Raw genomic sequence first — 24,645 nt, forward strand, 5'->3', positions numbered from 1 at the left:
TACAGCAAAGGAAAATACCACCGTTTTTGACATGTTGGTCCTCAGATCATTGTCCGGCATGCTTTTTCATCATTAAGATCTTTTGCAGCCATTTTGTGCAGATTAAGCGCTGCCATATGTTCCCTGTGAATCTGAAAATGCGATTTTGTCTTTTTGCAGACATACCATTATCTGTACGGGCCATAACCATGTTAGAGTGCTATGACAACATGTAGGTCTGGCTTTACAACGTTAGAATAACATGCCAACTTAGCCATGTAGAATGACTGACAACAGAAAGCCTTGGCTTTTCTGCATTACGATAATGTGTTTAACTCAAGTCAAAGCATCTGGAAATGGATTGACAATATGCCAGTCACTACGGTGGTTACAGCGCTGGGGCATGAGTGAGTGTATCGGTTATCACAGTGCTAAAGCATAAGGTCTGTGGGTGTAATATTATATGAGTGATATTTGGATGTAGATACAGAAACTGCCTGTAGAACACGTAAATGTAGCGAGGAGAGCGAAGCCAAGAGAGTGATGGAATGTGACATTATTTCATAGAGAGTGTTACAGTGTATCCTTACTGTATCATTTTGCTCAATCCTTGCATTTCCAAAAAGTAACTTCTAAATTATGAAATTAAGAAAGAGATTTCATAATGACACCCCTATAGTTATAGACATTACATTTAATACAGCAATAATACTCAAGAGGGCGTTTTTTACCGTGATTATGGGTGTGATGATGATGATGTAATCGGCACAAGGTGTAACTGAGTATTGTCAGCAGCACCAAAATACCCATAATCACAGTAACCACAGTAACTTGCAGGTATTATAGCTTTTCTACAACAGTGCAACCAATGCATGTGTACTGACTGAATATTTTTCTTCAAATTAGTGTACATACTTAGAAAACTTCTATCTAGCTCTCTGGTGGGCACAAGGGTTTCTGGCACTTTACTCAGAAAAGATGAACATGAACATGAACATTGGAGTTTCAAGGTTTTAATGCAGCCTCAGTCGTATGTTTGGACCTAGCCATCCTCAGCAGTGATGGAGATCCCAGACTTACCCTGGTGGAGCCATTTATCTGTAGTCTGGTCCTCTGTTCTGCTTGGCTGGGAGGCCTGGAATTTAAATGAGGCCCCCTAACTAGTGTTTCCAACTTGCAGCTGCATCTAGACACACACAGAGGCAGCAGCATCACAACAGGTAGGAAGTGGAAATACACACTGATTCACTGTGTAAAAGGGCTTTGGTATCATAGAAGGCATCTGCAGTTCACTACCGCCTGTTAGCACAAACCGATATCTTTCCTAGATGTAGGTACAAACAGATCCTGTCTGTCAGGAATATGCCGGACTGCTGGGAATGAGCATTAAATATATATTCAAACAAGGAAAAACCTATGCGGAATCTGTCTTTCTGAGTATAAATCAGTTTTTTACATATAATGTCCACTGACATTTTGCACAAAAATAGAAATCCGGACTTCTGTCTCTCTCTTACACACACACACTCACACACACACACACTCGCGCATGCACACACACATGCACACAACCGTACAGGCCATATGTTTTGTCTATCTTGAGGGTAATGGAAATACTTCAACCCCATTTTGTCTGCAGGTCACCGAGAAGCTGCTTTTAACTCATTCTGTCACACACACACACACACACACACACACACACACACACACAGGCTTGTTATCATTCAAGCATCTCTCTGTTGTGACTAGCTCCAATCCAGACAGATGGACAGACCTGATTCACTAAGAGTCTGTTAATGAGCTGTCAATCAAACAGCGGACTAATGGAGAACAGCTCTGGGTTGTCAGTCATAAGGCGGGTCCTCTTCCACTGAACTCATGATGATGATGATGATGATGACAGTGAAGATGATGGCAGTGATGAGGGTTATTATTGTGATGATGACGGTGAAGATGATGGATGCTTTTTTAGGGCTTTTAGGCACTAGCCCATCAGGGTAATTTGCTTGCCATCTAATACTATTTCCATGAGACATTTCCACTAGCCCAGGCTGAGAAGTAGCCACTGACTGATCTGTTTCTGTAAACAAAGTTGTAATTTTATATTTTGTCTCCAGGCACAGTGTGAGCTGTGGCTGCAGGGTCTGCTGCCTGCTACTTCGTACTTTCTGTCTGTTCAGACGGTGGCCTACTGGGGTCAGAAGAGACTGAAGAGTCCCAGAGCACAAATTGTTTTCACAACTGTCACTGATACAGGTAAAAATGATCTTCCCCACGACTGTTACTGCTACAGGACATGCTGTGTGACGTTAAACTCCAGTTGAGTAACTGGAGTTTAACGTCACACAGCATGTCTACAGCTCACAGACTAAAGGCCTAGGTTAAAAGACAGTCCTAAACTGTAGTTATGTTAGGTAAGTAGGCAAGGTAAGACCAAGTAAGGTAAGGCTCTGAGCATTAAAATCATGCCCAACTATCTGTCAGCAGTGCATCAATTCCATTGCAATCTAGGAGAAAAAGAAGCCAGGACTGGAAAGGTCCTGATAGACAAACACATTTAAGTCCAGTCTCTGCACCTCTGTGGCAGAGTTAGGATAGTAGTTAAAAAAATATATATTTAAATTCAGTAAGAGCCATTAGGAAAGAGCCGCTCAATGGACTCAGGACCCTACCCAAAGTGGTGTAATGTAGCCGTAAAGTCTATGTTGCAATGAGTTGAACCAGACAGGCATCACCCTAATGACTCCTCTACGCGACAGAGGACCCCCACCCCCAAGCACAAAGCAAATAAAGTACGCATTTTTGAATGTTTCATTAACTAGCTGCCATGCCATTAATAAATACTGTATGTACAAACTCTACAGCACACGTTTGTTAACAGAGCCATAAATTATTCAGTCATTGATTTTCCTGTTTCCCCAGTGGTGCTGTATTTGCTGCCTGTCAGCGCATTCTGTCTACCTGCAGCTGCACTGTTAAAACACACATGCACGCACGCACATGCACACACACACACACACACACACACACACACACATACAGTGGAAGTGGCAGTGTTAATGGTGGTCCAGGCAACGGAGGTATTTATAGTTGACCCGACGGTCAGCCCAGCAGAGGATTATAGCCAGCTGCAGCTCAATTATCAAGACACATACCAACAATTTTATATGGAAAGTATTGACATTTATGATTTATTAATATAAATATTGAACTTAGTCCATGTATTAGCCTGGTGTTTCACAATGCTCTGAGTACACCAAAATATGGCTAAATGAGGGTCAGTTGGGTCAGATAAAGCCAGTTAGTGTTGGTGAGTCAATGAAGGAATGCGGAAGCCAGCTACCAGCTGCATGGTCCCTTCCTTATGGTTTATGGTGTTCCTGGCACAATATAATACATTTATACATTCCACGGTTTTATATATTCAGTGTCCAGTATAATGTGTTTTCGTCATGTTGCCATTTATGGGCATTCAGAACACCTGCCATATAAATGCTGCTTACTGGAATATGAAATAGTTATAGAGTGGTTAAGACCTCCCCACAGCCCACAGCGCTTCTGTACCCAACTTTCAAAGAAGTCTGTTTGTGGGTCTATGAAGACTGAAGATGTTACAGTTTTGATAGCACAAAAGGTCATAAGTATTTGTCAAAAGATAGCAGTGCGTCCGAGATTATTTATTATCTTGATTTTCCAATGATTTTCATTTTAGTTGTCACTTTTGTTTGCACTCCCAAAGACGGCCATCAAAACAGCCAAATCTAGCATTAACATTTTAAAATGTTTTAAAATGTCTCCTCTCCTCTCCTCTCCTCTCCTCTCCTCTCCTCTCCTCTCCTCTCCTCTCCTCTCCTCTCCTCCAGTCCTCCCTGACTCCCCTCAACCAGACTCCACCAAAGGAGAAGACTTCTCCAATGAGCTCCCATCTTCCTCCTCCTCTTCATCATCCCTTCCCTCCTCCCCTTCCTCTGACCTCCCCCTCTCCTCCTCTCTCCCTCACCCTGAACCCGACCCTAACCCCGTTACCCCTGGTAACCTGCGCCTGGAGGCCGCCGCCCCTCATTACCATGACAGTCAGCTGCAAGTCAAGGTGTTCTGGAAGTGGCTTCACCAAGGTGAGTCGCCACTGAAACACTAAACAACTCGACACTACCCTGAAAAATGACCTAAAATTGTTGCAAAATACAACATTTGTTTCTAACATGCATTGTGATTGGACGAGAGATTCCATGAGCGCTTATAACTGCAATATACAACCTTGTACTAGAGGAGACAGAACACTTAAGTAGATATCTTCAGGGAGAGTGCTAGACCAAAAAAAAAGATAATTTTATGAAAGATCACCATACAGTAGGAGTAAATAAGCACATCCATCAATTAAGAATCAAAAGAACAGATTACTGACATTGCACTAGTTTATTGAAAGGCACACAACCATCACAAAAACACTAACACATGAGATCTTATGCCTACATCAGAGCAGGCAAATTTGTACCCTATAACTAGATAAATAAATACAATTATTCAGTTAAAACCCAAAGCTTGTATCTTTGTTTAACATTTGATGCTACTGTAAAAATGTTGAAAGCAGTAACATACTCAAGGTGGTGTTATTCTGATTTTTGGCACCAGTGTGCTGCGCTTGTAGGTTGATATGAAGGACGATATAGCACTCCCTCTTCTATATTATTGCTTGAATATTGTATACATACTGCATAATGCCAAAGACAAATAAGACAAGTAGGTAGGCAGGCAAGAAGGCACACAGACAGCAAGACAGATAGATAGAGACACAGACAGGCTGCGAGGCAGACAGACAGAAAGAAACAGACTGACAGAGAGATTCCCTTAGCACCTGAATCTGATTCTTCCTCACCTCACCTCACACTGGTGCTTGGACCTCAGGGCCGAAATCTGATTGGCTGGCTCAGCCATAAATAAGAGGTGTTGACTGGCTGTTATCTGGCTGAGAGGGAACAAGACATTCATATTCAATAACATCAGCCAAATAACCAGCAACAGATGTGTGTTGTCTTGTGGTGAGTGTGTGCGTGTGTGTGTGTGTGTGTGTGTGTGTGTGTGTGTGTATGTGTGTGTGTGCAGAAGGTAGGATCTAAGGTAAAAAGGTGGCTCTAATAACGTGATAAAACATGCGAGAGACAAAAAGAGAGAGGAAAATAGAACGTTTTTCAGTGTGTGTCATGACAGATTTCTCTCAGATTTCACACACACTATAATAAGCACACGCATGCACTGTATACTGTGTCTGATCTGGCTTATCTTTTGTTGTATTACAGCCAGACAGAGAGACCCTGGTCCATACGTCTTGCGGTGGCGTCCACATACCTGTGGTACTAATCTTACAAGCACAGAGAGAACAACCACTATACAGGTATCTCTACATGTGTTTTGTGTGTGTTTGTGTAATGGTGTATTGTGTCTATTCAAGCGTTGCTGTTGTGTCTGTGTGTGTGTGTATGTGTGTGTATATGAGAGATCGCTTTCCATCATAACTCGCAGTCTGGAATGCTCTCACCCATAAAACTGTCTGTGCGTCTTTCCATCGTAACTCTATCTCTCTGTGCTATCATCTCATAACTCTCTATCTCTCTCTGTCTGTTCTTTACCCTCTCTATCATAACTCTCCATCAGATGCCAAGCTGTCTGAAACTCTGTCTGTCAGCCGTTTACATTCTGGTTTCTTAAAGTGATGATCTGCATTTTCATACGAATTAGTGTTACTACTCTCTATCACCGATTCCTATAACACAATAGTGATTCAACCTATATCCAGTTCATGAAAGCTTGATTTGCTGTTCTCAACATCCAGTGTCTGGTAGGACTTTCCTTGGAAAAATCCTCTGGTGCACAGGAGGTGATGTAGTTTACATTTCTATCAGCAGTAACAGCAGTTTGTTTGGAATAAATAGAAGAAGAACTGGGTAGTTAACATGAGCAGTGACAGCCACCATGGCTGAACAGACAAAGAAAAGAGCGCCACCTACAGAAATTCAAACTTCATCAACAGAAAATCCAAGGAAAAAGACGTCACAGTACTGGACACACTGATTGATTGACAGGTGATCTCTGGGAAGTGCAGTGCAGAAACACCACAGCAATGAGCGCTGAGCACCAAAGATGTCGCCGAAATAAAAAAAAAAAATGAGGAACTCGAGGATTAGCCCTTTAAAGCAACACTAGGCAAGATTTTTTATTTTAAAATACAGCTGTCTTATCAGCCTAAATCACATGCAACAGAGAAGAGTGTCCCTTCCCCGCTAATTGAGACCCTGTAGATTTGCCACTGCCCAGAATGAAAGATAGAAAGTATAGACACTTCTCTACCCACAGCGCTCTGTCCAGAGAAAGCTGGGCTCACCAACGTCTCTCGTCCCTTCGATATCCATTGGTATAAAGCAGGGGTATTGAACCATGTTCCATGGAGGGCCGAGAGTCTGCAGGTTTTCATTCCAACCGAAGACAACAGCAGGTGATTCCACTAATCAGTGTAGTGTTTGGTTCACAGCAATCACAGCCTGCCTGGTTGGTAAATATGAGCGTGCTGCGTCCCACGATTTCTGGTATTAAAGTTCAAGTCATTCATTTACACACCCAATGTGCAAAGCTGCCCAGTGTAGCTTTAAATTAGAGCTTTGAATCCAGAATGGGGGCAAGGGCTTATTTTGGGTGGGTTCCCAAACAACAATATATTTTAAGGAACCTGATCCCAGGATAGGTTCAACTACCAGTTGTGTACAGTACACACTGTAAAGTCTTTCTCTCTCTCTTTCTCTCTCTCGCTCTCTCTCTCTCTAGGGCACCCATCACACCATCACAGGCCTGCTGTTCTCCTGTAAGTACCGGGTTGCCGTGGCAATGGAGAAGGACCCGGGGTCAGAGGCTGTCGCCTGGGTTACGACCCCGGCTTGTTCCTCTGTCAGGGTCAGAGGAGGCAAAGCCCTGCCCTGCAATACTGAGGGTAGGAATAATTAAACACACACATACGCACACACACTCACTCACACACACACACACACACACACACACACACACACACACACACGTGTAAGTGTAATGTTCCATTGACCTAGATTAATCCCCTGACCCTTAACCCCAATCTTAAAAATAGGTCTGGAAAGTGGTTCTCACAAGTCACATCTGTGTTGTATTCTTTTGGGAGCATTTGGACCCCACAAGATAGTACAAACATTGATCACACACATATACACACTTATACACAAACACCATTTATAGTATTTCGAACCTCCAATAGCCTGCTTTTCTAAACAGTTTTTAAACACACAGCTACACACTGCACACCAGGGTTGGTTTCAATACATTTTCATTATAATCAACTCAGAAGTAGATTTTCATCAAAAATGTAAATGTTGAGAATCTTTTGGCAGCAGAAAGTTGTCATATCCAACCTACTGAGATTAGTGAGGGAATTGTTTCTTTTTACATTTTGAACAGATTGAACTGAACATAAAGTCACTCCAGCCCTGCTTTACACATATGAACAACGCACATCCAGAGTGAAACCCTGCCATGGTATGTGCTGTATTGTGCTGTGTTGTCCTGTGTTGTTTGTGTCAGAGCGCCCCCTGTCAGGCAGGAAGGTGGTACTGCGTCCAGAGCGGCTAACCGCAGACTTCCAACAAGTCAACGGCACCCTGCTCGCTACAGTTCGCTGGAGGATATCCCAGCATGCACTGGACCAGTCGGCTATCGAGGGGTTCCAGTTCACCTGGACGCAGCTGGCCCCGCAGCCAGAGGTTACCATGGCAACGGAGGGCCAAGAAGACACACTCATCTCCCAGACACAGATAGTCGCACCGGTGAGACAGAGAGAGATAATCTTTTTTTCATGTATTCTTAATGTAGCCAGGCAGGGCAAATCTACAATTGCAGACTGAAGACATTGCAGCAGGAAGAACAAGATTTTTAAATATGAGAGAGATGTATATGTGCGTTTTTTAATATTTGTGAGGTACTTATACCATTCTTGATTTCCATTATTTCCAATATACTTTAGAGGTATACTCCTCTAAATTTCAAAGCCAATATCGTACTATTTATTGAACTTAATTTACATAAGACCTGCAATCACTTGTAACTTTAGTAGAAAATAAAGTTTTGCATATAAAATATCACCATTTGAAAAGTTCAACGTTCAAACCCCCAACTTAATGAGAAAGCAATAGATCTGGACCACCAGCCTCTGTAACATAAGGGCTAATTCATCAAAAATTGAATGCTCCCAAGTTGTAAAATACAAGAACATTCACACTGGTTATATACTTTTACTGTAACAACAAATACTACTAATACTTTTGCCAGAGGAATTTGAATGGATGACATTTCTGTGTGTGTGTGTGTGTGTGTGTGTCTGAACTAACCCTGATTCCCCCCCCCCCCCCCCCCCCCCCCCCCAATAGTCCCAGCGGTCGGTGACAGTCTCTGGTCTCCATGCTGACAGCAGCTACCAGCTGCAGCTCCAGGTGCTGACAGCAGGGGGCAGCAACGGTGCCGCAGTCTCCAAGACCATCCACACTCCAGCTGTCAATACAACACTGCGATAGGTAGCACTGATGCTCACACACACACACACACACACACACACACACACACACACACACACACACACACACACACACACGCATGCACACCAGCATCTTTTGTACAAGTAACAGGTCTCTTAAAAAACCTGATAGTCATACTTTTATTGAATAAATAATCACTGAAACAGAGAAGTACTGTGTAAGCAAAACAAATAGGAAACTTCAATCCCCTGCATTAGGAGGGAAAGGTTATGTTTTGAGTCTGTTTTTTATGATTTTTGGTCTTCAGTCTACTTAATTCTACCAATCATCTCTTGTCTTTCTCTTTCAGGCCCCGCCCCCATGGCTGTCATCATCTGCTGCATCATCATCATCCTCTTTACCAGCATCTTCTTCATAATTCTTATTTCTCTCCCTGTTTCCATCCATAACCCCCCCCCCCCCCCCCCCCCCCCCCACACACACACACACACAGCAACAGTTCCATCACAGTTCAAGTGCAGAAAACACAATAAAGCTGTAAAATAAAGTTCCTGTCTTTGCACTAGATGACTCTCCTATATGAAAGGTCTTTCCCACTCTGGTAGCCGCTGTAGTAGCGAGGCAAAGACTGGGTGTCATACTGAAGAATCCAATAGCAGTCCTCTAACATCTTCTAACATGTCAGGAATCAATGCAAAGTGACTTCATTTTCACATTTTTTCACTTTAACTTTTTTCACTTTAGAAGGATGTTAGATCTCTAATGGAAACACTGATCAATCGCTTTCGTCCAATGACCCCAAACTAATGACCTATGCCAATATTGTTTAGTAAGTAACTGGACCAGATCAAAACTCGGTGTTGGATGAATAAGTAGTCAGTACTCCAGTGAATCAGCAGTGAAAATTGGTATTGGTGTATCCTCACACCCCACCCTGCTTCTATTTTTTATTTTTTTTTCAATAGAACTGCAGCATTTTCCAAACAGTTGCTCTTGGGGTGGTGCCAGCAGTCAAGATGTGTGTAAAAAGTGTGACTTCTTCCATGGCTGCATCTGTACATGTTCAGTGTTTAGACGAGTCGAATCTTGTCATTCTGATCAACTGACATCGCTGGAGCCGACCGACTCCTGTCAAGAGTCTTGTTTTGTCTGTTGTTTTCATGCAAATAGAGAATATAGCACTGACTGCATGTATGTATGTAGTAATGTGTAGCAATAGACCAACTGTGTTCTCTGTATTTCACTGCATTACCCACTGGCCGTCTCCTAAACCAGTGGATCTGACTTGGTGTGCTGAAGCCTTGAAGTGAGCTCAGATATACCTTAAGATTGTGTTCATATGTAAAGAAAATTAAACTCAGACCAAAATATTACATTTGTTGGTCCAGTTCTAGCCAAATTGGCTTGCAGTGACAATATTTTCTGCAAGTTGATGTGTTTTGGCCCTGGTCCAGCATTAATTTGCATTATGCTACCCCTTTTACACTAGGCTGTGACATATGTGACATTTCCACACAATGAATAACTTGGCATGTAGTAGATTTCTTTGTCTTATGAAGGTGTGCCATTGCTTTTAAAAGGTTGAGAACTACTGGTCTAAACCAACCAGTGAATAGCCTATTGATGAATATCATGTTAATATTTTTTTCATGTAACCCTAGTTTTGTTTCTCTCTGACTTTTTATTTTATTCTTGTTCATTTTGTATCTTTTTTGTTTTACCTTGTTACTGTTACTTTTATTTATTGTTTTGTAATTAAAGAGTATCAGGATAAACTGTGTCTTGTGTCAGTGATCTGGTGGTGGTGGTGGTGTGTGTGTGTGTGTGTGTGTGTGTGTGTGTGTGTGTGTGTGTGTGTGAGAAGGCAGTGATAAGAGGGAGGAGATGCCTGCAGCTTTTTCTTGTTGTCTAATGTTAGAAAACCCACCCAGGTATTTTAGGTGCAGGTAGATAATAGTGTAGACAAGGAAGGAAGGGAGGAAGGGAAGAGGGAAGGGAAGGAGGAAGGCTACTTGGTGAGACTATTCCGACCAGGCCCAAGCCAGTCCGACGGCGTGACGTAATCAGTGCGCGACGACAATTTGGATTGTTGTTTCTTCAAATCGTGGTGTAGATCTAACTCAGTTGGTTATTTCACAGACAAGGTAGTATATATCTATGTCTCACGTCATTTACTGTCGTAGTTTTGATTGTGTAGTCTGTGTCATCTCAAATAATGACTCTTAACTGTTTCTTTGTCCTCGGGCGCCTCTAATTTCCCAGTGAAAGTGGAGGAAATGTGTGTAGTCGCTGCTTTGTGTTTTTCCTCTGTGTTGACTGTAGCTAGCCTAGCTAGTTTTAGAGGAATGGGTCTGTACGGTTCTGAAATGCCATATTCGACAGTAGGAAATGTAGACTGAAATCTGTAAAATCTTAAATGATGGAAAATCATTTAAACTGCTTCGCGTTGGAGGAGCGCGGTGCCCAAGTTCAGTTTAGTTTCGCTAACGTAAGTTAATTCATCCTGTTTTCATTTAACCATGTAACTTAATTGAATAGAGCAATGCAGAAGGACATTATCAAAGCAGTATTTATCTAACGTTACCTAACGTCAGTGTGCATTTGCAATGCATGATTTGTAAAATATGGCTGTTTAGGCCACGTCGGCACAGTAATGTTGCTAACTACCTGATGAATTTAGTTCCTAAATTAGATTTACACCTTTTGAAAAAGTAACACCCCTTCAGTACGATAAATGGTACAAAATTAAATCAAACAATGATACTTTTGTTAAGGAAGTGGATTTTTGTTAACCAGTAATGTTCTTTCTCTTCCTTCATCGATGCAAAACACTCAGTCAGTTGCTCGGAAGGACGAAACCATGAAACCAGCAGAAACCACATATGTAAAACTGAATTATCTATTAATAGCGTTGTAGATTTACTGTCAGTACTCAAGTTGGCCAAGACAATGCAATATGTTGATCATTAGTTTCATCTTCCCCCCTATGGTTATCACCCCACCAACAGTAGAATATCGTAACTAACAACAAAAATCTTCTCAGATGGGATTCCTTAGAACAAAATCTAATCAAATGAGGGTTCATTGGTGTACTGTGTGTCTATTTGGGGGTCCTTGACATGAAAGTGTTTGGGAACTCATGGGCTAGGTCATCCAGAGTCGTGCCTTGCACATTCAAATTGGAAGCGATCCAATTATCTAGCTAATGAACATTAACTTGATTAATTAATTAACATTAACATTTTCTCCACCGCATGGTAATGCATTGGTTAAGTTCTCTTTCTTTCTTCCTGTCTCTTCCTCCCTCTCCTACCCATTTTCCCCTCTTGCCCTGATTAGGAGGCCATGGTGTTATTATTATCTCAGACGGAGTCTAACTACCACTGAGGAACACTCACTACCTGCCATATTCTAGTCTGCTATCTAATTAATGAGCTCTGTGGTGGGAAAGGCCTGAGAAAGGACAGCTGTTGTACACAGGAGGGCCATAGAGCAATACCTGGAAAGGCAGGAAGGAGTACAGGAGGAACAAAACCACAAGAGAGACAGGAGCAGAGGAAGGTCTGGCACGACAAATCAGAGGAGCACAGGGGAGAAGAGGAGAGGAGAGGAGAGGGGGTGTTGGGGGATGGGGTTGGAGAGCCATAGGAGGACGTCATGGTTCACAGCGGCTCTGCCTCCCCGATGACAACAACACCATCAGCATCACCCCATTTAACCGCTCCTGCTCCAGCACCTCCTCTGCAAGCACCGCCTCCTCTAGTACCTCCCCCTCCAGCTGCTACAGACCAGGATCTCACCCAGACTCCTACCAAACTCCTCACCCCGACCATTACCTCGAGCTCAGGCTCTACCCAGCCTTCTACTCCGACTCCCCCTGAAGTCGAACCCCTTACCTTAACCCCAGCCACAGCACTAAGCACTAACTCAGGCCCAGCGTCAGCCCAGTCTCCTCACACACCTGCCGCTGCACAGGGAACGGTCAATGGGCGTTCCTCAGGCAGGAAGCGGACTCCTAAGGCCTGCGACTGCTGCGGCCCCAACAGTAAAGGACACAATGTCAAAACCTCGGGCAGAGGGGGCCGAGGGAGAGGGAGGGTCCGGGGGAGGGGCAGAGGGAGAGGGGTGGGGAGGAGCCGCGGGGACACCCCAAAAAGGAAGCTGACGAGTATCAAGAGCTTTGAGTTGACCGAGGAGGATGAAGAGGATGAGGAGGACGATGACGAGGATGAAGATGATGATGATGATGAAGTTGAGAAGGTGAAAACGACTCTAGCGGTCAACATCGCTGAAGTCCAGTCACAAACCCCTGTTCACCTGCCAATCACAGTCTCCCTGCAGGATGGACCAATGAGGAACTGTGTTGCTCAGGAGCGAGTGGGCGTGCAGAAAAAGGAGGGGGTGATGGAGGGGGTGATAGAGGGCCAAGGTGGTGCTGGGGTGGGGAAAGGAGGTGAGAATAGGGGGGGGATGGCGGTTAGGTTGTGTGGAACAAGGGGCAGGGGGGCTTTAGTCGGTAGAGGGAGAGCTGGGAGGGGAATGATGGGAGCTACTGTTGCCTCGAAGATGGAGGTGAAAGTTGGAGTAAAGAGGGGAGGTGGGGTTGTCACCGGTTCTAAAACAGAGGCCCGAGCTGGATCTGTGTCAACGCTGAGGCAGGAGGAGGAGGAGGGTGCTGAGATGGAGCAGGGAGAGGACACTGACTCTGGCCTGGCTACATCTCCGCCTGGGAGCGGGGACAGGGTAACCCCATCTGGAACCGGGACTGGGGGAGAGGGGAGGGAGGACGGGTTTAGGGCTGACAATGTGAATGTGATTGAACCAGGAAACGGACTATCTGTCTCAGGGTGGTTGCCAGGTTTGGTTTCAAGGTCAGAGACTCCACAGGACCCAGACTCAGAAATGCAGGTGGACCAGGCTCCTGACAGAACAGTACCGGTGTCGATTCCAGTAACTCTGTCCAACGGAAATGCTGCTGCACCGACGGACCAGAACCACGGATCCAGCCCTATGGAGATGCAGACATTATTTTCCCCTCCCTCCCAGGACTGTATTTTGGTGTGCACCATGCAGCACCGCTGGGCATTAAGAGACCACAGACTATACTGTCAGCCTGGAACCTGGGAGAAGGAACAGGAGGAGGAACAGGTGGCGGCGGGTAAGGGACTGTCAGAACACACAGATGGACGAGCGACGGATGGACAGACTCAGGAAAAAGACAGTCTGGAGCTGCTCACTGAGATGGTGCATGGTAAGATCTGTTTTAGAGCACACAAGAGACTTTCCACACAAACCAAAATCAGTGACTACTGAGTGAACAATGTAAATAATAGTTTTAAACATGCCTTGCATTGTTTCTTTCATTTAGCAACATCCATAAGAACACTGACACACACACACACACATATTTATGACCCCATAGAAGAAAATGGTATCTTTTTCGCAGTGGGACAGCATCTTAAACATAAAACAAATCCATAAGAGGACTGTAACTTGGCCACAAGCCAGCCAGAAACTTCAGTGGCTTCAGTGGGCATTGGTTTAGGATCTGCAAGTATCAGTATTCATGCTGGAACGATGCAACACAATTTTTCCATCATTTGGTGTTTTGTCGATGCTGGTGGAAAATGCTATTTCAGGCAGAATTCCAAAAATCCACACGAGTGTTCAAATGAATTGAGTTTTGGTGAGTGAGATAGCAATGTCATGAGAGTTGAATTGTTTTCGTGCTCCGTAAACCTTTCAGTGAGTCTCATGCCCTTTGATTTGGTTATTGGCATCTTGGGCAAGACCATTGTCATCACAGTTGAAATGCTTCACCTCAGGATCAATGTGATCACTCAGAACGGCTTTGTATGTTGCCCTCTAAAGGGTTTAGTGGGCATGAACCATGCCATGACAATGAAACACCACTTTGCAATTCTGTCAGTCAACAATTGATTTACTATTGTAAAACAGAGTCTTATTGTGATTCTTATTCTTTGATTCTTATTTTCATTCCAGTGTATTTTCTTTCACTTATTTTGATTTTTACCGTCAGAAAGACCAAAGTGCTCAAACAACATTTTGTTTACATTATTTATCTAATACATAATATAATTCATTAATAATGACTTTCTCTCTTCAGAGTTTCTGGAGAATTTCTATGTAAAGTATGGTAGTTTCATTGCTCTCAGCGAGACAGATGTCCTGGAATACCTGAAGAAGAAAGGCAACTCCGACCTCAGCAACAGGCTAGTGCTCACACACACACACACACACACACACACACACACACACACACACACACAATTGTTTATTTGAATCCATCAATCAGAATATTTATGTAGGATTCAATGTGAGTAAGGGTTTCCCAGTGTTTGGACACTTCTGGGTACAATCTAACACACAGCCAGACGAACAATAATGATTTGAGATGGAGCAATATCTCCTCAGTTGTCAGGCTCTTTTCTCTGGCAGGCTTGCTAACCTCAGGCTGTTCACAGCTAGTGTATGAATAGGTCAGAGAATGTGAAATATCAATACTCCACGCCCGCAGGTTTATCTGTACCTTTCACTAACCCGTAGTCTTTCACATGTATCCAGGGCCAGTGATATATGCCACGTGGAGCAAGTACTTCAATTTACCAGAATAGGCCTGGTCCATTTATAGGTCAAAAGAAAAGAACCTATTTCCAGAATCAGGACTCCTCTTTGGCCTACATCCACTAATCCAAACAAACCACCGTCTCTGCTGCCAGAAGCGTTAACCGCATCACTTCCTGCATGTCAGAGGATTTTTCCCGGGAAAGACCGACCTGACACTGTGATTGTGAAATATCATTCATCAATGGAGAGTAGTAAAATAGACATCTGAGAATGTAGCATATCATTACTTTAAGTATATGAGAGAACACATTTTCCACATATCCATTTTACCGTGTCAGTTCACAAGAATGTTGCAACAGTATTTGAAAGCAGCAGAGGCAACTAGGTCAGTAGTATAGTCAAGCAGAGTCTTTTGAAGACTCAAGTCTTTCTTCAACCGGATGCCATTTTTAAACTCGGCCCCTCTTCTCTTCTCTTCTCTTCTCTTCTCTTCTCTTCTCTTCTCTTCTCTTCTCTTCTCTTCTCTTCTCTTCTCTTCCCTTTCCTTCTCTTCTCTTTTCTTCTCTTCTCTTTCCTTCTCCTCTCTTCTCTTTTCTCCTCTCCTTATCTTCTCCTTCTCCTGTCCTCTCCTTCTCCTCTACTGTCCTGGGCGGTGTGTTTGTTTTAGGAAGCTGGACATCCCAGGGGAGGTGAGTCGGTACAGGGCAGGGCTGGCCTCTGCCCCAGTTGCGGGCTTCATGGTGACGTATAACAAACACACCCTGAGCCTGGAGGACCTTAGCACACTGGAGGAACAGAACTGGCTTAATGACCAGGTATGGAAGGACGGAGGGTCAGAGTGGTTGGATGGTTGGGGGGAGGGGCTTAGGCAAAGAAGGAGGAATGGAAGGTAGGAGAAGGGAGAGAGTAATTATTACCAATGATGAGGTTTGGAGAGATGGACAGAAAAAGGGGGAGATTAGGGAAGGGGGGCAGGAGGGGATGGATAGAGGGGTGTCATATAATACTAAAAGAATGGAGGGATGAGGGTGCCTAGAGAAGCTTTAAAAGGTTAATTCACCAAAAAAAAATGGAACAGTCTTAGATTTTAACCCAGTCTTGTCTGTCTTCTGTCTGTCCAGATTATCAACATGTATGGAGAACTCATTATGGAGGCTACACAACACAAGGTGAGACAGTGTGTATGTGTGTGTGGGTGGGTGGGTGAGTGGGTGGGTGGGTTTGTGTATAGCCTAAACCCACAACATTTTCAGGATCCAATAGGACTTCTAAAAATATCTTAAAGAGCGAACTGTAGGAATCTAAAAACAACATTTCAATATACTAATGTTTGGACTCTTCAATGATTTTCCTATTTCATTGCTTTTGGACATTTTGACCATGAAATATGTTAATGTATTTTAATATTTCTCTCTCTCAGGTTCATTTTTTCAACAGTTTCTTCCACAAGCAGCTGGTTGCCAAGGGTTACGAGGGTGTGAAGAGATGGAATAAGAAAGTAAGGAGAGCTGGAGGACTTTGTAACTATTTGTGATTCTTTGCTAATGCTTCAGTACCTGTGAGCATTAGGGCTGGGCGGTATCCCAATGTTAAAATATACAGGGATATATGAAAATTTGCTTGCTTGTGCATAACGATGCCACTAGTAGCTGCAGTTTGGTTGAAAATTACCCTGTTTATCCCTCAGGCAAATGAATCCCTTTGAGGGGAAAGTGAGGGAAATGACAAGGGTGGCTAGTGCCAAAGAGAAATGCTTCTGCATCCGTTTGGCAGTTTGTATGTTATCATATCAGAAAGCCAAGCTGATTTGGACCCAGGGTTCCCACTGGTCGTGAAATGTCTGGAATATCATGAAATTTGGAGAGGTGTATTCCAGACGGGGAAAGTCAGAGAATTTCGCTGGAGAAGTCAGGGAATATGGGGGAATTCTACAAATGGGTCACTTTATGGTAAAATGACATAATGTATTGTCCAACTTGTTTCAACTAGTTTCCACAGCAACCTCAGCTGTAGTGGAAATCAGGCTGTTTACCACTTTAGAACTTTTCTGAGCTGAAAAGCAACATTAACAAACCAGGAAGGAAAGCCATGGAAAGGTCTGGGAATTTCACATCAGGGCCATGGTGGGGACCCTGTGGACTAAGTTGTATGCAAGTTTTGCATAAAAAACATTTTAGCAAAGGTTGGAAATACAATCAAATGCAGAGCGCTTTCTATTGATGTCCAGAGTCGCACAAAAATACTTGTGCAACAGGTGCTGCTTCTCAGCAAGTATTCAGTACGGCAAGAATGTACTGTATACTAGACTGTTTTATTTGTTTGCTTTTTTGTTGTTGGACTAATAAGGCTCCTTGGCCAGAGCCTTGTTATATTTGGGTGTGTTTAGACTTGCCCAGTCTATTTCCATCACATCTTCGGAGAGCAAATTCTGCAAATCTTATTTCTGTGTAAATTCAGCAGTCTTGTTTTATCCAAGCTTGTAGTCCATTAATTAATCATTTACCCATGAGATATAGGGCAGTCGGGCATGAAAGAATATTTTGCTTGAGGGAAGACAGGATATCATCATGCCAGTTTTCTGACCACATACTGTATCGCAGCCAGCTGTTGTCACTACTGGCAGAGGCATTTGGCATTTACACTGACTGAAACATGATGTTATGATGACAGATTCGTATATCAGGGCAATATTTTCACAATACTGTGATAAAATCCTATATCCCGTTAAAATATGGAAACAATATCATGATATGAAAAAATAGATTTACCCAACCTTATTTAGCACCCTAGCTCTGTGGTCACCATTATAATTCTTAGTGAATATAATTCTGGTTAAATATATTGATTATAAATTTCAATAGACAACTGTATTAAGCTAATGTAGCATGAAGTATTCTCTGCTGTCTCTAGTTCTCTGAATGGAAGACAAAATATTTTCTGTCAGACAGACGGTAAGAGGCTGGACTTCCACTAAATCCTCCATGCCGAGTCTTGATTATTCTAGAATACTTAGAGACCTCAGACGGTTTGTGTCTTGGATCGCTAACGTTGGTGTGTGTTTGTTTATTTGTGGTATTGTTTCAGGTGGACCTATTCTCCAAGTGGCTGTTGTTAGTTCCCATCCATTTAGAAATCCACTGGTCCCTCATCACCGTTGATATAGCAACCAAAACCATCAGCTACTACGACAGCCAAGGCATCGTCTTCAAACACACCATAGATGTAAGTGCTGCTGTGTATGTGGATGTCTTGGGGCTGTCGCTCGTTATTACAAATTTTGCAATGGTTTTGAATGTTTCTCCAGAGCAAAAGTACAATGATGGGACAACAGACAGTCAGTAATGCAGCTTTCCTGCTCTCTGCACTGACAAGTCCTTGGACCATCAGTTCCCGGAGTCAAAACTGCATGAGATGAATAGTTGTTTTCTCAGTATGATGTCAGTGACAATTGATCATCAAAATGTGCCTCTAACAATCCAATCTCTGCTTTCTCTTTTCCTGATATGCATTATGCGGAGTAGTCTTTAATGAAAGAGTATAAGTAGAAGGATTATATTTTACCTTCATATTTAATCAGTGGATTATTGCTTAGAAAACTGCCACTACTATTGTGTTTCAACAACATTGCTTGCAGGAGTTTCAAGTCAAGTGTAGGCGTATCTTAATGAAACAGATGATTTAGAAGCCAGTTGTTAGTTCACTGTCTACCCTTAGCCGTGATATAACTCTGTGTGTTTCATTTTGCCTTTATTGTTATTGAGGTACCTCGTAATGACTGTTTCACAGGTGTACTGGCACTTTGCCTATCTCCCACACTGTGCATCCAGTAGTTGATATGTTCACTGAGGGTGGGCTGAAACGACCAATTTTTGGGAAAAGTGGACAACCTTACTGCATATGTAGGCGTGTGATTCCTTTTCGTGTTGTCACAATGCCAGTATGTTGACTTCAATTCCAATACTTAATTTAATATCAAAAAATTCAGTACTACTACCACGACAAGCAAGGAGAAACCATCAAGTCAATGTGTTACCACAGTGACTTGAACAGCTTTGTAGCAACTTTTTCACATTGGTTGAATTCAATCTTTCGCAGTGGGATTGAAGTAGTATTGAAATTTTGGTTATCGTGGCAATGCTATTAATTTGCATTATCGTTTAAGTTAATATAACCCTGTACCGTGTGTGTGTGTGTCCACCCATCAGAACATTATGAAGTACCTTCAGTCAGAAGCCAGAGAGAAGAAACAGACGGCCTACCAGAAAGGCTGGAGGATGGTCATCATCAAGGTAAATCCCCTAAACCTTAATCCTGACTAACTCTTGTGCTCTGTTCACATTGTGGCCTAAAAAAATCCATACCTGTTGGCTTGGCTGGATGTTAGCCAACTGCAACAGCTGCAAACTGCAAAAAGCAACTAGAAGTCTTCCTGTTGCCAAGGTGATTTTGATAAACAGGTGGTTCAACCATTCCATGTGCACTGATGCAATTAAAAACCCATCTGTTAAAGGTGCAAGAAGTACGATTTTTACTATCCCATAGCACAAAATGACCATAATATATCCGCAGGGAGTTGAAAAGGTCAGTACCAATCAATACCAATTACTTTGTGAGGGGCAGAGATTTTTGGCTTTCAACACTCACTTTCCGGCCCGTACTCTTCCGGCCTCCACCTACTCACATTTACACTTGCTCAGCGATGGAGGACACTGCTACAAGAAAGCAAACTGCATTGCAAGACATTTCAGCTACAAACACTAAAAAGCCTTGTTCTCAAGCCAAATAAACAAATGACAAAGCAGTATAATTATCACATGATGTATTGCCTCTTCTGTTGGATCTCTGATCTTAATTTGCTCTCAATGTGAGAATGCCACTTCATGTAGTGTTGTGTGAGTGCTCATTTTCAGTATTTCATTTCATTTCAAAATTTCTAATATGTTACATATTTTGCAGAAATTAGCATATGTATATATACATACAATATGATTCCCACTGTAATTGAATAGGAAGCCAAAGCAGAGAATTGGAATAACCCATGCAGACAAAAATTTGGTGGTGCGTCTTTCTCTTATCTTTCTCGTTTTTCTGCACTCCAAAATGGACAGAAGAAGATAGCTGTTGTTTATTCCCTACTTTATCTTTGTTGGAAAAGGAGAAATAAGAGCAGATGCAGAAACATATGCGGGTACATCCATTTTGATGGATTTTTCAACATCGTTTCATCTTCGTCCTCACCTCGACGACGGAGGGCAGAAGTTGGGGGAATTCAGCTTCTGTCACCAAGTTCCATCTGTAGCCATCTGTAGTTTACCATCGCTCTGCTGTTGAAAACAACACACATTCGGTTTGCTGTCTCCCACATCCTGCCACAGTGTGAATGCAGCATTAGCCTTAACCCTAACCCGGTTACACAGGCAGGTGGTTGGCTATTAAAAAGATACTAGAGGTGATAAACTAATACTGGCACTTGTATCTGTGTCATGTTTCACCCTCGTACCAGTCATACTTTTATTGGCAAAGCTCCCAGATACTGAGAGCTGAGTACCAGCACACTGGTGGTTTGAAATGCTGACATTTTGTTTATGAACTACATGACAGAATTAGACAGAAGATGCCATTTGGCTAACACATTCTCACACTTGTCCATTGTCAAAAAACATTGGTGCACCTCTAAAAGCTAACATGTCACTTGTTTTTATGTTATGAAGGGATGCCATATTATTTTAAAATTTGGTCTGCTGTTTTACTTCTCGGAAAACCTTGTCTGGTGGTACTACAGTTAAATAATAATGTGTTTGTTAGCGTGGTTATAAATTCTACTGGAAATCAGATAGTAGTAGCCAGCAGCAAATTACTGTTTCTCTCTAGCCTTGATTATCAAATCACTACAAATGACTGGTTTCCATGGAGGTCTAGGTACATTTAGTTAAATACATAAATACACTAACTGTACAAAACATTAGGAACACTTTGCTGCTAGTGCATGCCCTTTTGTACAATGCTTGTGTCAATTATCCTGTCATCTACATCTCCCCCTCATGACTGAAGTGGATTTCAAGTGGTAAAATGGTCATGGAAAGAGCAGGTGGTCCTAATATTTTGTACACACACACACGCACACACACACACTGTCCAGTCCAGATAAATGATGACATATTCGGAGGGTGTAATTCCTCCCTGTCTGACTGTGATTGGTTGTCTCCTCAGGGTATTCCTCAGCAGAAAAACGACAGCGACTGTGGAGTTTTTGTCCTAGAGGTGAGACATTTTTCCTTCCTTCCCTCCTGCCTTCCTTCATTCATTCTGCTCATTCCTTTTTTCCACTCTATCGTTTCTTCATCCCCTCCCCTCTCTGTTTGCCCCCTCCCTTTGCTTTGTCTGTCTTGATTCCTAGACTAAACCAGAAGCTTGTCTCCAGTGTCAATCATTGCTCAGTCTCCTAGAGCACAAGACAGACACTGGAGAGAAGCTTCTGGTATTGTCCATGCTTTATTTGGCACCAAATCGAAAAACCACAAATGCCCATAAACCAAAATAAGTATCATCATCAGTGCTAGAATTAACATTCCCTTTCAGAGATGAATTTTTACTGCCTTTTCTGGTGGTTTCCCAAGGTGTGTGTATACGTTTTGTGTCAAAACACCAGCTACAGTATGTTTATCTGTCAGTAGTGAACTAAGCGACAGTAGACTAGTGTACCTTACTATCTGTGTTTCTGTCTGTGTGTCTGTCAGTACTGCCGTCGTCTGTCGGTGAAGCAGCCGCTGCAGTTCACCCAGGAGGACATGCCCCGCATCCGCAAGAGGATCTACAAGGAACTGTGCGACTGCCGCCTCAACGACTGAGCGACTGAATAATGGCTGCCTTTACTGACTGACTGCTTGCCTGGTTACGTGACACTGACAGTCTGTCCAAGCCTGTCTGACAGCCTGTTTCCCTGGCAGCCTGTATCCCAGGGAGCCCTAACTGCCTGTCTGCCTGTTTGACTGACCAACTGACTGCAGAGTGGTCGGTCACCGAGACTGTTTCTGACTGAAAACAATAATAGTCTGTAGTTGTTCCGAATTTTACCTTGACTAACCGCAGCTTCCAGAGAACTACTGACGTGGCCCCCTACTGACTCCCCCAAAACTCCCGGGACCCATACACTTACTGTTCAGGTTGCTTTCACTCGCTACATTTGGCATCCCTAATGATAATTCAACCAAATGGCCAAACAGCCACCTCAACATGGCTGCAGATGGGAGCTGTGACGCTGAGTGAGAGCCAAGGATGGGGTCTAATAAAGACTAGGCCAGTTTGTCAGAGAGCCTGCTGCTGACCCAAACTGATCCTGGCTCTGAATGACCTCTCTGGACCCCCGAGTCTCCGAGACTTGGACTGGACCACCGCTGACCAATGGGATAAACTCTTCTTCCTGAATGGAGTGGCCTTACCTCCTGGTTGGCCATTTTAAACTGAATGGCATTTTTTTAAAATTTGTTTTAATCTATATCATGCATACAGTTATGCGTGTTTTCTAACGTGTTATTAAAGCTAGGACTTGAGATTCAGTGGACCAACCGTTCACTTAAAACTTGAAGGTTTGGGCAAAGTTGAATAATAAGGTTTGGTTTGGTTCTGCTGGCCTGCAGGGGTTTGGAGGCCGATCCGTTGAAGATTCTTGATTTGAACTGAATGTACCGATCACATATTCTTCCTGGCTGCCTCGCAGGGTGGGAAATTAGCACCATACTGGCTAATAGCACTTTTGGGCTATGGCTGGAAACAGGGATGTGATTTTTCAAGGTGTTTTTTGTTCAGGGTTTCAGGTTTTTGACACCTCACTCCCAATTATTTCTTATTAAAATTCCATTTTTTTCCACCCCGTTATTTCCTGCTTTTTTGTTTTGCTGTGATCACATCCCCGTGGTAAGTTTTGCACAGGCACTCTACCGGCCTTTTCAGCTAAAAGCCATTGTTCGGAGGTTGGATATTTGAATTCATCAGTTTGACTGTTGCTTTAGGATTACAATATGTTCCCACTCTGGTTAGTAAACTCCATGTTTAGCTGCACAGCTAGCTGCTGATGTGAGGACCACAAGACACGTTACTGATTCAAGCCGAGAAGTTTCTCCATGTTACTATAGAGCATACTGTCATGGCCTACTGCTTCATATGGGCGCATTTACACAGGTACAGAAAATCATTTTTATGTGTCACAGAGCTGTATCCTAACAGAGAAACCACATGATTTTTTCCTGTTTATACAATCGTGAATGGTTTGCATCTCTGCCCATAAGTGTTGATCTGATTTTCTGTTCCTGTGTTATGAAACCTAAGAGTGGACCTCAGCTATTTTGGTTAAATCTTCTGTTCCGTCTGGGTTTGATTTCCTTGTTGTACTCACTAATATTTAATTACAGGATTGTAATTGTAGTTTTATTGGCCTTCTACATGCTTGCTTTGGCTGATAGCCACAATGGTTCTTGGACTGTTTTTATTGTTGTTATTAAAGGGCCAACCCTGTTGGGGATTTTGTTGCAGGTTTTCAATTAAAGTTTTAAACAAGTGGTGCTTCGGCGTGATTACACCAAGCAGAGTGGTGCTAACACCACTGACAACGACAAAGTCACAAAGTACAACATTGATCAGGAAATATGGTGGCAACCACAGACCGTGACAGCAAAGGTTACATGTCCTGTCAGCTCTGTTTGTATTGATAGCAAGTGCCAGAGGACCTCGTTTTTACCGACAAATCCTCCTCTGACCCAAACCCCATGCAGGGACAGACACATTTATCTGGTAATTAGTTTACTAGCAACCCCAATGTTCCTCTCTGTAATCAACTGACTCTGTAACCAACAGCACCCATTTCAAATGTTTTTATTAAGGAGGATGATTGATTCAATTCTGATATCAATGAGATGAAGGGTCATATATGCACTTTGCTTAATAAATGACCATGTGCCCAGTGACCGTGGGACAGGAGGGCATCTGTCTGTTTCCACCACCGAATCAATATGATATGACTTCCAAGATAGCCTGACCTGATCTATTTTGCATAAGAAAAATGTGTATTTTGCATACTTATTCCCGGTCTGCATTATTGGATGAAGAAAAACCAACAGCATTTTTTTGAAGAAAAGATTTGCAACAACTGAAACATGTTTAGTTGGTTCAACCTTCCCTAGTCAACTACTGCATTACTGCATAATCACCAGGAGAGGGTGCCCTTTGTCAGCTTTTATCACCTTGCATTGCTCCTGCCATTTGATTTATTTATTTTTATTTATTTATTTTGCTTGCCCCTCTCCACAGGGAGGTCAGAGGTCAGGGTCAGCTTCGGATCAGCGCCCCTGGAGCTGGTAGGGATTCAGCTCCAGAAGCCAGGCCTTCTGGGTGAAGGATGGTCAACCTACTCATATGAATGCTATGATTATCCTTTTTGTTCAATATTACAAACACACAGGCCTGTAAATTACTTTGACCTTCAATAAGGGCAGGTCTGTGCTAATTCTGTGCACTAGTTAGTCTGTCTCTGAACAATTTC

The 24,645-nt window shown here is 43.0% G+C and overlaps 3 protein-coding genes across 4 annotated transcripts in view; 2 read left to right on the forward strand and 1 right to left on the reverse strand.

Moving 5' to 3' along the window:
- anos1b (anosmin 1b) overlaps window positions 1–8,965 on the forward strand; it is a 37,849-nt gene extending 28,884 nt beyond the window's left edge. For both annotated transcript variants that reach the window (XM_071906936.2, XM_071906937.2), the window contains exons 9-15: window positions 2,097–2,235; window positions 3,843–4,094; window positions 5,277–5,371; window positions 6,796–6,958; window positions 7,576–7,817; window positions 8,418–8,561; window positions 8,872–8,965. In XM_071906936.2, coding sequence (XP_071763037.2) covers window positions 2,097–2,235; window positions 3,843–4,094; window positions 5,277–5,371; window positions 6,796–6,958; window positions 7,576–7,817; window positions 8,418–8,561 — 1,035 coding nt within the window. In that variant the 3' untranslated portion in view covers window positions 8,872–8,965. The remainder of the gene's footprint in view (window positions 1–2,096; window positions 2,236–3,842; window positions 4,095–5,276; window positions 5,372–6,795; window positions 6,959–7,575; window positions 7,818–8,417; window positions 8,562–8,871) is intronic.
- c9h1orf53 (chromosome 9 C1orf53 homolog) overlaps window positions 1–24,645 on the reverse strand; it is a 485,525-nt gene that overhangs the window by 173,142 nt on the left and 287,738 nt on the right. The window lies entirely within an intron of this gene.
- senp5 (SUMO specific peptidase 5) lies at window positions 10,611–24,003 on the forward strand. The gene is made up of 11 exons (XM_071906926.2): window positions 10,611–10,666; window positions 11,862–12,620; window positions 12,864–13,773; window positions 14,650–14,759; window positions 15,782–15,925; window positions 16,232–16,279; window positions 16,531–16,608; window positions 18,195–18,332; window positions 19,316–19,399; window positions 21,321–21,371; window positions 21,848–24,003. The coding sequence occupies exons 2-11, from the start codon at window positions 12,180–12,182 to the stop codon at window positions 21,956–21,958; spliced, it is 2,115 nt and encodes a 704-aa protein (XP_071763027.1). The 5' UTR covers window positions 10,611–10,666; window positions 11,862–12,179; the 3' UTR covers window positions 21,959–24,003.

This window comes from Centroberyx gerrardi, chromosome 9, assembly GCF_048128805.1.
Source record: "Centroberyx gerrardi isolate f3 chromosome 9, fCenGer3.hap1.cur.20231027, whole genome shotgun sequence".
Classification (NCBI taxonomy): domain Eukaryota; kingdom Metazoa; phylum Chordata; class Actinopteri; order Beryciformes; family Berycidae; genus Centroberyx; species Centroberyx gerrardi.